The 14967-nt window shown below is 39.8% G+C and overlaps 1 protein-coding gene across 2 annotated transcripts; it reads right to left on the bottom strand.

The window, feature by feature from the left end:
* Positions 1-1961: 1961 nt before the first annotated feature.
* Positions 1962-13660, bottom strand: LOC111273811 (SPARC; the record flags this gene model as incomplete). Of its 2 annotated transcripts, none has more annotated exon segments than XM_086973634.1 (4): positions 1962-2143; positions 2920-3035; positions 3304-3441; positions 13208-13660. In XM_086973634.1, coding segments are annotated over 3 exon segments (425 nt in total), but the record flags the coding sequence as incomplete, so codon positions are not given.
* Between the last annotated feature and the right edge of the window lie 1307 nt (positions 13661-14967).

Raw genomic sequence — 14967 nt, forward strand, 5'->3', positions numbered from 1 at the left:
ATGCTTGAATCAGTCATTTAACCAACACAGAATAGCGTCTCGCAGCCCAGAACTGCGCTTCGAGGATACCATTAAAGAGACTAACGCTTCGAAACTGAGTAGCAGCAACAGTAGCGAAACATGTTCGCCCCTGCTACGTCCAAAAAAGCGCTCGACTCATATCTAAAAACGGAAGCCGCAAATTTCCTCTCTGTTGTCTTGGATCTGCCTTGCGGAGCTTGCAGTCTCTAAATTCTGCCACTATCTTGCTCATCCACTGTGACCATTCCTGAACACGCGCCTTCTGTCCAGAAGCAAAAAGCCACGAGTACGATGCCCCTGAACGGACCAGCACCGCTAGGGCTACCGCGTTTTCGCTCTCAGTACGTAACCAACCTTGTCAGACACGCTTTGCTGGTTAGTACTATTATGACGATGACACGATCTCTTTTCCGGCTCATGATCCTTTAGCTTTTTTGCTTCGTATTTCAACGATGATCACAATTTCATGTGGATGTCGTCTCTTGGTATAGAGAACGAAGGGATCGTAGAATGGGAAAGATGGATTGTAAGCGTAGACACGTTCTCCAGAGTAAGTGAACACCGGCTACACGAGCGTGCCACAGAGGGATTGATACATTGTAAAATGGCGCTGCTTTACGACGGAGACTATAAGCAATCACCGATGCTGGCAGCACACCGTCGTCTACTATGCGACTGCCCCAATAATAGCACCAGAGGCTTCAAAAAAGCTACGAATGCAATGCTCCAGTTGCAACATCGACCGTGGCGTCGAAGTGTGTCGCATAGAACAGCGTCTTCTGGAAATGTATAGTAACAATGGAAATACATTGAAATAAAATTGAGACTCGGAAAGCATGCCCTTCAACACGACTAAGTGCGCATTGGCCATTTATAGCAGTTACTGTGTGTATGTAACCGATACACATTTTCATACAAATTTCGTGTTGTTACCGAGGGAACACTGTGACAAGGAATATAACGATAAGAAATGGATTTGGTAGAGGAAAGTAGTGATGTTCCCTGGCAAAATTACGTTCTGAATGGTTCCGGTAAATCGGATTTGTTAATATAGGTTGTCGAGCCATTATATCACGAAGCGGGCTTCGTGGTCAACCAGACCATGCAAATGCTACCGTGCTCTACGGTGAAATTTGCACCGTTCTATTGTCACTGCAATGAGTATCATGGTACGGGTATGCTATACCTGTCTCAATATAGCATCGATTAGTTGATCAATTGAGCGTATGTAACCTGTTAGCCCGCCCGCCATATTGTCTAAAATTATTTAGAATAAACTGCCCAATCAGTTGAAACAAACCGTGTTTCTCAAGTTAGCTGTGCCTGCGACACCAGCTCAACAAACTACCGTACTATTTAACGAAACAGCCTGACCTGACTTAGGGACGCACTTTTCGGCAGTCCAATAGATTATGAATCTTAAAGTGATAGAACACTTTCAGTTGGATTACTGTCATTTCCTCTTGGAGCATTGAGCGCGGGAAAAAAATGGGAAGGAAAAAATATCTGTGGATATTGTGAATGAGTATGACCATAATGCTCGTCTGTATGTAGCGTTTCATTAGTAAATCTAAGTTCGTTTAATCTCATATACTTAACAATTCTTTATTGGTGTTCTATTCATTTTGTACGTGTTTTATTCGTATGTCTACAGGCTTCGTGTGCCGAACAAACGCTTGATACACACTGAAATAATTAATTTAAAGACTACACCATTTTCTGGAATAGTTACTGTATCCTGCTTTCAATCGACGGCTGTCTCTATTACTTGCCGGGGCCCAAAAGTAAATTTGGTATTTCACCAGTGCCAATTAGGACCAGCACTTTATCACCACCATTTCGCAATCTGTATTCCCTATTGCTATAGGCATTTGAAAATAATAACTAAGTCCTAAGCGGACAAGAGTGAGCAAGAAACTTAGAAGAAGAAAAAATCCTACCTTGGGAAGTCGGCCATTTCGCTATCGGAGCACTTTCCGATTTCTCGACAGCTACCGAAGTAATCTACATGAAGATGCTCATAGGTCTCGTTCAAGCAGCCCTCTGCTTCCTGTCGACAAAAACAGGACATCTGGTGCAGGTGACAGAGACTGTCAAATGTCACGTTGTAGTTACTGCAGACCTGTTCGAACAGAAGCGAAGGATCGACAGCATGAAACAAAGATGGTCGCAGAGAACTACACGCTTTACTGAGTCTCAGGGCCTTCAACTTCGTTGCAAAATTTTACCACGAACAGCGCAGAATAAAAATACGCCTGCAGGCCTAAAGGACAAATGACTCTCTAGCATAATGTATTCACACAAAGAACCGGAATAAAAATGTACCTTTTTGTTAGAGAAAATGCAAATAGTCTTGATAATGAAATCGAACCAACGATATAAAAACAAAGAAAGGTAAAAAAAAAAAACCGCAGGGCACAAAGAAATGCACTCTCGGCAAAGTACAAGGTTGTATACGAAAAAGTCAGCACACATTGCAGTACTAACTGGATCTGAGGAGCTATCGAAGCACACCCAGTCGTCGAGGCGTGCTTAACGTGTACATTTCCCGGTAAGTTTTCTTTCGTGTGAGTATAAAGCGATATTTGTTAGTAACCATAACGATTTTATTGCGGTTTTCATCTTTTTAGGTATAGGAATCAGTTGACGACTTTCTGAGGGTACACCACTTGCGTAGTCCTAAAATTTACTAAAACGTAATGTAACTGAATGCAATAGGATACTTCCTGAGCTAGTCAATATATTTTTTTAAATAGGGGTTAAGCTCATTAGGTAGTAACTGTTTGAAAACGATGCACGATATGCATTGGCAACAATGCTATCTTGCTTTCATGTTACTTTCATAAATAAGCATTCATAATGGACGCTCTAATATATCGTAACGGTTCTTGTCTCTACCTTTTTGCGGTCATCAGTTTCCGCGCGACATTCCCTGACGCATTCACATACCGCCGATCGGTCAGATTTCACCACACATTCCGTGCCTGCTCCACAGCTAAGCGCATCACATGGGTCTGTAAAAACCCATAATTTGAGAAAGTTTCAGTCAAGCAGAAGTTTGCCTAAACCCATAACTTAGCTTTACAGTTCAGCATTTAGAGTGGGATCGACAAGCTGCAACGAGCATCTGCCCCCTGAAAGATCCTTGCCCATTGTAACTGAAATGCCCATGAGACGAAATTTGCGGGCTAATAAAAATTTCAAAATTAAATGCTGTCATGAAGAAGACACACTGCTAAAGTTTTCGGGAAGAAATGACTTGTCTAGATGAGAAAAACTTACGGCGGTACTTCTTTTCTCTTGTGAGGTTCTGCTGATCTGGACTACTCTGAGCTGTCCGTCCTAGGGATACAAAAGCCACGCCAAGCACTACAAACAGAAGCAACGACTCCTTCGTGAACGGTGCCATTTTTTTTTTCTCTAGAAAATGCAATTTGAATCTGAATGTTACTTACCACAATCATCAAAATTTCATTAAAATAAAAAAAAAAAACGTAAAAAATACCAGTATGCTATTACGTTTGTGCCCGTAAAGTTCCCGTCTAGACCCGTATAATAGTTTTTATTCACTTCGTAACCCAAGCATATTAGAAGGAAACGTAAATAAGTTATAACTAGTAAGTAGTAAAAGATGCACTCCATTCTAGTATTTTGCCATATTAAATAAGTCATAGTTAAGCTGTTTCCAAAAAGCGGGTGAGGATCGAATATCGGTTCCGAAAGCGATACTTATTAGACTCATATACATAATTTTTAAAACGAAAAGTAGTGTCAAAAAGTTGATGAGGTTAATGAAGTAGGAGATAGATAGTTATGTTACTAAAAAGACTGTTAGCACGGCCTAAAATCGGTCGCGGACGTACAACTTGAAACACTAGGAAATATTTCTAGGAACATAAACACAAGCCGATCTAGCTTCGAAACTGGGCGTAGACACACTTTGTGTTATACTCTGGGAGCCAGCCGTCTATAGCAATGCTGAACAGCGACATCGCTGTTCGCGCTTCGAACTCGAAGGATTCATTTTGAAAATATTCCTTACTCCTTTAAAGGCGTATTACGTGTGCTTGACCTGTTTATATCTCGAACGTTAGAAACATTATGATTTCAATGGTCTTAAAATAATCTCGCTACTTATACCATGGAAGACCAAGAACCTCACGCCGTTGTTTTCGCATGTGTTGACTATGATTTGTAAACCTTGTCGGGATCGTTGTTCGTATAATTGTGCTTTATGAAGCACAATCTTCATAATCTCAAGGGATAAATAAACAAAGGAATAAAAGCGTGAAGTTGTCACTAAGAAGACCAACTGGAAGCATTATGCACCCATATCAAACGGTTACTTAGGCTTACGTCGTCTCAGCTTACAAATCTCCCGAGTCATTTGCCCACCCTCGTTGCCCACCTCAATTAGGCAACACCTTCGATGTTTCTTCAAATGACCGGATAGAACTTGAGCATTGATGTGTCGAATTTTTTTTTATTCGATTTCAGGGAAAGGTCGCAGTCGGTAGTTTCGGAACTCTACTTTAAAGCCTGAATTCATTTTTTGTCCTGTTTAAGGCTGCAGGGCGTCACGAATTGGACTACTATGTGAGTAGCGGACTTTGAAACGCCCGAATACGTTAGTGGAAGTGAAAATGTTTTTTTTTTTTCTTTTTGCAAACTATTCATATGTTTATGACTATAATTGATATGTCATTCAAATGTATGCGTCATTCTGGCTATCAGACTTACCATATGAAGTGTTACGTTGCCGACTGCGTCAAATAGAAGTCTTACAAGACATTTCTATTGGCGGATGAATATATGTCTACGAATACGCGTAGGCGTATGCAATTGAGTGTGCCGTCAGCATCTTTCAATGTCAATAGACCCTAGTCGTAATTTAAACGGTGTCTGGGAATATATTTAAAGACCGATTTTAGTCGATTCTCGAGCAAGCCCTGAAACGGAGTAACAACACGTTCCTGACAAAGCACTCCAGTCCGTTGCAAAATTCGATAATAACGAGGGCTTTCAATTTGCACCTTGTAAATTTTCGATCGTGTATTCCTAGACCACGAGGCAGAAATCCAGATGTCAGGACATGGAGATTCAACTTAGAACAACGTTAGATTCGGAATATTATGACAGATTGTATTTGTTGCGTCTCTTTTCGATTTGCAAAAGTTAAATATCATGTACCGTTAGTAAGTTTTTTTTCTTTGCTTGATCAGCCTATTATCATCGTTTCGTACTTGCCAAATAATCAACATTTCAAAGTTCCTTTGCACCATTTAAACAGCGGCCTACGTTAATGACGGCCAAATACTGAGCTGGCCCGACGAGTAAATAATAGTCGCTGATTTATAACGTAGCTATATTAGTTCGATATATATAACTATAACTATTGTGAGCGAGCTTTACTATAAGAACAGTTGGCAAAGATAGTAGATTCACAGTGAATAAACGAGACTCTGGCCCTTCAACTAGGTAAATAGAGCGTCAGATACGATCTACGAGCACAAGTTGAATGAAAAATGTGTTTCATCAGAGTCGAGATAGAAAAGCATACAATGTACAGGGGGTGCTTGATTGGAGTCGATGGGTAGGTAATACCTTTAGCAGGTCGGTTTCTTTTCAAGACAAGATCGACGATCTTGCTTGACATACGTCGTCCTAGTTGCGACTATAATGCTGTTCGTTAATTACTGTAGCATAATTGTGACGAATAAATTTCAGACGAAGCTGGATGAGGCTTCGCTTAAAGTCAACGAGGACCCGATGATCAGTTGGGAATGACGCACCGCACAATTTAGGTAGGAATATAAGCCCCCTTAAACCGCGCGAGCAACAACAATTATACAATGAGCTAACAAATTCGCGTAAATAGAGACTTCCGACTGACCAGCTGACATCAAGCGAACAACCCGATCAAGGAAATTTTCCTTTATGTCAACTCTAACCTCCACAGAGCTACAGGGACCAGAGGATTTTTTGTCGCGCCACTCCTTTGCCTTCACTAGATCTGAGTCCTTATCATCACTTATTTAGAAGCAATGAAAATTTGTTGGCCGAATGGACGATTCTTGAAATGTGCACAGAAGACAAAATTGATCTATGTTTGCTCTAAAAATGCCCCAAATTTGATCACTATACAAAATCGTTTCGGAGTATCGCTAACGACACATTCTGTAGTGTGTATAAAAAGTTATTAGTTGCGAAGGAACACAAGTCACAACAATAATTAAGAGATTGCCACTGATCGCAATTGAACGACGAAGGATTTTGTACCCAAATCGTTCGGGTTCAAACTCTGCCTATTCGGGGCTTTGAAAGACAGCTGTTGACGATTAACGTTAAGTGTAAGTTAGCTTTGCTAAATACCAGATATACTAATCCCTTTAAAATTGTGAATCAACAGCTGCATCTCGGGAAAAGGGAGGGGCATGTGTCGGTAGAATGATAATCAAATGGGGATTTGCTGAACACACAATATTCTTGTCTATGCGAATAATTTGCCTTCGGCCTTCAAAAAGTATTAGCACATGTACTTCAAATTTTGCGGACTTATGCAAACGAAGCAGATGATCTAGGTTACTCAGCTACTTATTATCTGTTATCGGCAAAAGATGACCAAGTTCACACGTCGAACCGTATTACTGATAAATGTCGAAGGTCGATTTGCTGAAACGGACGAAGGCTCCTCAAACGGCGACCACAGATATCAGGTCTTATCATTGATGTGTCCATATAGCTTTAAAAAGAACTTCGTCTGCCATTGATAATTGATCACTTGCCAATAACATTACTATGACGTAGACGTAGCTGATGCTGATGGTCATATAATACCAACGGTCTTATTCGTAGTAAGATAGATCTATATGTACGTAGATGAAGCCCTTGAAATAATAGTTATTTAAATAACACTCCACATCAAAACTCCTTTAAATCAGTCCATGGAGAAACAAAACGGTTCAAAAGATCGCCTGTTGATCGACTAACTTGCTTAGTTTTCTTTGACAGCACGCACTACTTTTCTAGGCTCTGTATCAAATGGAATCATGCGATTGCGTCTGCTATATATAGGCTAGTCACAAGCTCGAGCCTCCTCTTAAAGCTAGTATCGCAAATATAAGGTTCAGCCGAGTAACTCCCTCGGAAAATGCCAACAAATCTAGTTTGATTTTTTTTGTCACCTGTTGCCCGCTAAACTAATTTAGATTGACAAATTATATACTTATGCAACATCTAAAGCAATTATGCTTATTTGCCAGACCTGGCTGAAGAGCAGAACTGCGCTCATGGTGCCTTATGCCGTTTGCCCTTGTTCTCTATCTCCTTTCATCCATTCTCGCCTCTGGGCGAAGTGAGCAAAAAAGCTAACATTGAAAAGAACGAAGGATAATCGCTATAGATAGGAAAAGGCGCTGCTGATTGAATAGGGACCAACAGTACGACCGCAACGAGGACGGCTGGAAGTGCTCGAAAATCGACCTGAATCAAAAGCGGACGTTGGTTTTTTCCGATTGTCAGGCCGTTTATAGTACGCTCGCGAACGTGGACCACCCGACGTAAGACGCATGGCCGAGATGGTGAATTGAATGAGGCATAGGGCCGAACGGGCACTAAAGGAGAACTTTCCTCTGGAGAAAAGGCCTGCATGCTCGTTCAGCTTGAAAAGAGAGGGGTTACTTAGCAAAATTGGAGTTTTTTTTGCTACAATATTACCCGGCTCCACGTTCGTTACGCACAGCAATCATTCAACGCGAGGGGCGCTAAAAGTTCGAGTATTTGCACGCTTAAAAAGGTACAGTTGAGCTATGTTCTGGGGCGTGGCGATGGGCAGTAAGATCATAGTAATGAACAAGTTGACTATCAACTTAGAACAATTAAAAAAAATTACAAATCAAACGAGAATTAGATAGCTAACCCTAAACAAGCCAGTACATCAACTAATGCTGTAGTGAGCTATAACGGACATAGGGCAACATGTATGCTGATTTGTATTTCTGCAATAGTAGATAACTTAGTAGGCGCATTGTAGAGGTTGTTACGTTGTACACACGCTACCATATGTCACTATAGTTTGTTGCTATAAAGCCACTGTCGAACCTTATTGTCTATCCCGAACAGCTCAACAGCCCACTCGGCTATGTTTACGAAAGGCAAAGTGGGAGATGGAGAGTGGACAGGAAAAAAACTTCTTCCAGATTTACCCTAGTTCCGCCGTTCATTATCTTTTTTTTTTTGGTTGGAAACAGTCGACGAACCATGTGAAATCACAGGTTCTTTGCCATTTTATCCATTTATTCCTAGACTTGGTTTCTTTCTGCCTCTTTTCAGACCTCGTTGTCGATCAAGTGAAGGCTTTAGCCAGCCGTGGAGCCTAGGAGCGGCTACAACCTCATCAATTCTGAGCCGTTGTGTTGAGTACCAGTTATTATCTGTAGTCCGATTGTTTAAGAATCCTCCGTCCGTCTTCCTATACACCGCCGAGCCCCTGGGGCCCTTTGTGCCTCATATTCAGCTGGTAAATGTTTTTCTTTTTTTTTTTTTAGATGAATAACAAATATATAGTGTGGTATATTTTCTAGAGACGAAGAACTGAAATTAACAGACGGAAAAAATAGGAACTGAGAAAAGTCACTAAAATGAGCGATACATACCATCAACTTTTATTACGGTGTAGCGCGTGAGAAAATTTCTAGGGAAGGCCTGCGAAGGACCAATTCAATTTTACTTGCGTCAGCAGGACTACTTATAGTCGCAATTTGATTCAAGAGATACTGGATGTTTTGTAAGCAATTTCCAAAAAGAAGAATTTGTTTTAGACATACAAATAAAAAAGGGTTTAGCAAGAAGGCAATTATTGCAGCTTCGCCTAATGAATAGTCTTTTCTTCGGCAATCGGTTTTTAGCACGAACGTTGGTTGCTCACGCGGGACTTCCTTATTAACTTATCCATAAAAGAGAAATGTCAAGCTTAAAGTTGTTACAGAAGCACATCTTCTCAAAACTGTGTCTTAAACAAAGAAATATTGATTCTGATGAGTTAAGCGTGTGAAAAAAAATGATTTAATAGAAATGAGAAGGACATCGTGGTTAACGAAATATTATCGGAATGAGCTGCTGTCACCCTTCGGCCCAGTGGTATTGAAATTCAGCTAAGCTAGACTTATTTTTTTTTCTTTAGCTGAGTTTGGCCTTCTCCAGGCATGTCATTTTCAGCATAGCGTGTTGTCCTTCCGAGTAAGCCCACCCATGAAAGATATCCAAAATCCTTGAATTAGTATATATATGTATATATACCGTAGTTAGTCGTGTCACTAGGACAGATGAAGGTTTGTCAGAAAGTACTAGTGGTTATTGCTTGCGTTTTCCCTTTGATCGTTTTCAGTGGGTACAAGAAATCGAATACGGCTTGAATCTTGTATGCTCATCCTTAACTTACTATTAGTATTATTTGTTAGGTTTATAATGGTTTAATTATTACTTTGCGCTCAATAATTTTCTAATTAATAAAAATTTAATTTTTTACAACTTTTTTCCCATGTTTTTATTTTTCTCAACTATTTTTAGAATCGTTTTTATAATCTTTTATTGGTTTCATCTTATAAAACACCGAGCGTTTTGAGCAACGGTGCATTCGTCTTAAAGCTAGAACTAAACGGACAAAACGATAACAACATGCCGAAAAAGGAAAAAACAGGTTTTTAACAAAATGAAGAACGAAAACAAACAAAGGCCTCAACATTCTGAGATATATATAAAACACGATTTGTTTCCGGAAATCAGCCGTTGGATTGTTTTTAGGCATTAATAAAAACTGCTAAATACACGAATTAGAAATTGTGATTCTTCACTACCTAGAACGCGTCAATACCGACGGAAAACAAAAGACGTTCGTCCGTCTAGGGATACGTGTCCGGGTAAAATAATTATCAGCGCGGCCATGCTATTGGTCTTTGTAACGAAAGATACAAGATACGTACCTCTTACAATCCCCCAAGTAGAGATCACTTACATTGGCAGCGGATGGAGTATTCACGATACAGGGCAAATCAAACAATTTTGTCGTTACGGAAACATATTGAAGTATTCGGAAAAACAAGAGTTATTAGAATAATAAGTTAGAAATTAGCAGATCTTCAATTTTAAATCTTTTTCAGATAATTGTCGATGGGGAAGGTAAACATTCACGCTACTGATGATTGACATGTCCATATGGGCAGAGGACAGATCTCAGCCGTTCGATCCAATCGATCTCGTCAAATTATCCGCACTAAAAAAGAACAACTATCGTAACTTTCTTAGTTTATCGTGATAGCGGGCATAGAGACAGGTCAAAACTAAAGTCAAAGGTAATACGATTGTTCGAAAAGTTGAAGATCCGTCAATCACTAGAATATTGCATTAGCGCCATTGCTTCTCGGAATTTTTCGAGGTACTCCTGTGAAAACAGGATAATAAGTAAATAATTTTGGTGGCTTGTCTATTTTTTCCAAAAAAAAAGTAACCATAATGTTCTAAATTTGAATTAAAAAAACCGTCTTCGTCCGTAATTGTAGGTAGACATACCTTCGGCCGTCAAATAGAATCGAAGGCAATTTTGCAATAATGAAAGTTTCATAAAACACCAATGCTCCAATCTGTACTCGCCGTTTGAAGATACTATCCGCAACGGCTTTTCTTTTTTTTTTTTTTGCATCCAATCGGGCATTTTTATCAATCAGTGCTCATTTATGACAGTAATGGTCATTGATATAGGCTGTCGATATCACTATATCCTGGCTTCTTTTTTATCTGTTTGTGAGAACCCCAGAGTTTAGCACCAAAACAAGCCAGTCATAGAATGAATTCATTCAGCGCTACCTGCGGAACGGAGTTTGTGTCGAGTACACGCCAAACAGAGCGTGTATAATGGTAATGAAATTTTGAACTATTAGTTCAGAGCTTTTACCTTCTGATAAATAACATGTCATTTTAAAAGTTCACTAGCGGCTAGCTCACGCCCACAGCCCAGCTAGAAAAAAGTTTTAGCGAAAGTTCAATGAACATAACACACTCGGAAGCAACGTAAAATACGACTTGCTTTATGAATAGTTAATGAGTAGGACCTATGAAATTTGCTTGTTGGAATGGACCTGTATAAAATAGTTGCCTGGAGTTAGATACTACGGTTGAGCGTCTCTTGACTATGGGTCGACTGTTCATAATGGCAGGTGCAATTTTGATATATGGCCTAACACGTAAAATAAGCATATCTAGATAAACTCATTGTTTTCGATAAAGCTTGTGCTCAACGATGTGTAATATCTAACGGGTGAGTAGAAGGTTGCTGCTGAATAGATGATCTTGGCAACAGCGTAGTAAATAACGTGTGTTCATGCTAAATTTGAGGTACACGTGGTGGTCTGGGTTCGAATCCGACAGTGAGCGCGCGTCGTTTCGCGGCGGGAGCCAGTTGTCTGGTGGAATGTATAAAGGCAGTATCAGACGTTTGGCTCGAAACGTTAAGCTACTGTCTAGCTAAATATAATAATAGAATTAACGGCGATTACGGGAAAATTTGAATGTCTAAATACTGGAATGGAATACGAACAGGTAAACAGCTAAAGCAGGTGCTGTCGAATCTCTTTCACGAAGCTTAGATAACAATTAGGTCTAGAAAGGTTACCTGAATTTCGAGCAATTACGCCTAGGTCAACTACTATTGCAAAAAAAATTTAATTTTTCGAGAGCTATATTATATATAGAAAAAATTGTCGGAACATCTCAAATACAAGGGCGTAAATTACAAGATCCAGGTGAAAAGACCACCTATTTCCTTACCGCTCCTTTCGCAGAGTTATGCAGTATGAATTCGTGTCAAGCAAGTATTACTTCTTTTGTCATTAGCAACTATTATCAATGACTTTTAAGACGATTACGTACCGCTGTTCATAAAGCTGCCCTGCTAGGAAATAAGTAGTGGGTGCCTCACCACGATAACTCAAGTCGTTTTTTGTAGCAGAACTCGATGCCTCAATGCCGGAATACACCCAATCTAGCTCACCATGGTCTTTGAAAAGCTCAAGATTTTTTTCCAAATACAAAAAAAAAAAAAAACTCAGCACGATCGACGAAACAACAAAACCAGAATTAAGATCTGTCTTTGGGATTGAGTTTGAAACCTGTTTTGGCGGTTAGAAAAGATAATGCCATTTCGGACAGCTGAGACACGACCAGTTGGTGCTCTCAACGCGCAGATACATCAAACAATAACAACTGGATTTGTTGCTGACAATGGGGAAAATTAGTTATATGTATCTAATATTTTTTAACATTTGTCCTAGATCATTTAATTACTGATGCGTAAATGATCGTAATTTGTGTTGTTGGTTTCCGATCCCTTTCCTTATCTTAACAACAAATTGTCATAGACAAAAGTGCAGCTAGTACGTATATAGTTACGTATTACTTAGCCAAATACGGATAGGTGTATGAAATAACTTTGTCAGAGACGGAAACATGAAGGTCGTTTATATGATACTCGATCCTCCTACACTGAACTACAGATTTTCTCAACCATGCCCGCTCTCAGTGTCTCCAGCGGAATTTCCAGTAGGCAAAACGCAATATCAGCTGCTTGCGTAACGACAGTCGAAAACAGAAGTTGATATATTTCAATTTTTTTATTTTAGATTTTCTGCGCAACTACCATTACCTTATCATACTGTTTGCACCATACACAAGGCTCAATGAGCTCTCATAAGCTCACTGCAGATGTGCTTTTCATAGAAGCTTTTAGTCAGGGGAAAACCTTTACGTTCTAAGCTGCAACGTTAATTCTTCAGTGAGCAAAACGTACCTTTTTCAGTGAGCCAATCAACAAATTTTGGCAATAATAATTAACAATATGCATTAAAACTGAAACCATTATCATCAGTACCGATTACTTAAACTAAAGGTTAGACGTAACTCTATACGCAAAATCATTGTTTTGGCTTAGAACCAGCCTGAATACAATGAAACCTAGGCGGGCAGTCTTCTCTCTGTGACTTGAGTTGAATTACACACAAAAACAAAAAAAGTACGAGCCTTCACCGCACAACTACCCATTCGCTAGTAAAAGTTACGAAGTTCAAACAAACTACATTTATGGCTAAGGATATTTCATGAGCGCAACAATAGTATTATATGGTTCCAAACAAGTTACCTGTTATTGTCCAACTTATTTATTTCACTTCTGCTTTGTTGATCCTCTTGCTATCATCCACTTCCGCTGCGCGTAGTATCTGCCATCCGTCTTAACACGTTAGCTTGACTATGTCTTGAAATCGTTGGGATCTCTTCGTTTAATAGAAGTTTGTTTTTTTTTCCTACGACAGCACACTGTAACTATTGAAATCAAGGAACCCACGGAAAATTTACACTCCGACCTTTGTCTTCTGCTAAATTGCTCTTTTCGACCGCACAATGGAATGTAAGTAAGTAAATGAGGAACTCCGGAAGCGTCACTAGCCAAAGGAAAAGATTTTTCGGTTGGGACTCACGCGGGGAATGGCAGGAAAATAGCTAGCGGAGACGGGAACTGTGCGTATAGAAGGAGAGAGGCCAGAAAAATCAAAACGACCACATCGAGCATTACGCCCGAACGTGGATGTCGACTTAAATCGTGGGAGAGACTCGTACAGCGTGCCCTTTGCCTCAAGCCGTTTAGGACGAAGGCTCTCGTCTTCCTTCTCCTAATTTCGTGCAGCAGCTTTCGTGCAAATCAACAATTCGCTTCGACGCTGAGTTCATCGCTGGTGAACATGGGCGCTGATGACCTATAAAGTTAGTCTTCTTACGCTGGCCATATTCTATTGCAGTCTGTTACGCAGAAGACTGGGTTACTTCGACATCTTCAAACTATGCGCAAGCTCTTTTATTCCGAGAGTTTTGCACTCAGTCTTCTCGTGCCCGTTCCGTTTTTGTGAAACTTATTTTTTTTTTTGCTAAAATAAACAAGAAAACAAACGTAAATTCAAGGAGTAAACGACTGATGTGTTTACTGGATGTGGCACGAGGGCAGGAAACACTCTGCTGTAACTGCCATTACGAACAATGAATAGTTCAACTCTGAGAGGTCGTACGCTGAAAGTAGCCCGATTTTGGCATATCTTACGCAGGGAAGACCCTTAAGGGCGTGCATTTAAAGTAAGCAAGATCGATCGGTGAGACTAAGTCCAAGTGCTGACGATGTTAAAATCATTAAAAAATAACCAGTAATAGAGATATATTTATATTTTTCCAACGATAGATTGAAGTCAGCAACAAACAATCAAGCTGATTCAGGCGCGCTTTTAAATTATAAGTTAATGCAGTGACTTAATGAAATTTGTTCAATCGAGGGAATAGCTGTAGCTTGTATATATATATTATATATTTTAGTTAGCTAGTTTTGTCTATAAATGCAGAATTAATTAGACCGGATGAATCTTAACAATAAAGCAGGTCAGGATTTGCTCATTTTTTATTCATTTATAATTTGCCATTATTTTCAATCGAGCTTTAGAGAAAAGCGACGTCTTAGAATAGATGAGCGCACCAACGGGAAAGCTAAATAAAAACGAGCTTACTTTTGCAATGTTAAGGTGTCCGTGATAGCCTCCCAAATATTGGACGTGAAACACTAAAATCGTTACAAAAACGTTACGTGACGGGTTGAAAAACAGCCAAGGTGAGACCATACACTTTACGCATTTGTAACGTGCTCTTTTTAAACATACGATGTTGCCTCGAATTCTGCACGTGCTTTAGCTCGTTGGCAACTGGATAATATTGCCTTTTTTGCCGGCTTGTATTGTCTTTCCGCGATTCGTGTGGATTGGCAGTTATTGCTAATTACACGAGCTGCCCCTTAGGCAGAAATTTTCTAATCTATTCAGCCAAGGAAGTACTAATTAGAACTGATAATGTGTAGCATAGAATATT

The sequence above is a fragment of the Varroa jacobsoni genome, unplaced genomic scaffold (genome assembly GCF_002532875.2).
Source record: "Varroa jacobsoni isolate VJ856 unplaced genomic scaffold, vjacob_1.0 scaffold_19, whole genome shotgun sequence".
NCBI lineage: Eukaryota > Metazoa > Arthropoda > Arachnida > Mesostigmata > Varroidae > Varroa > Varroa jacobsoni.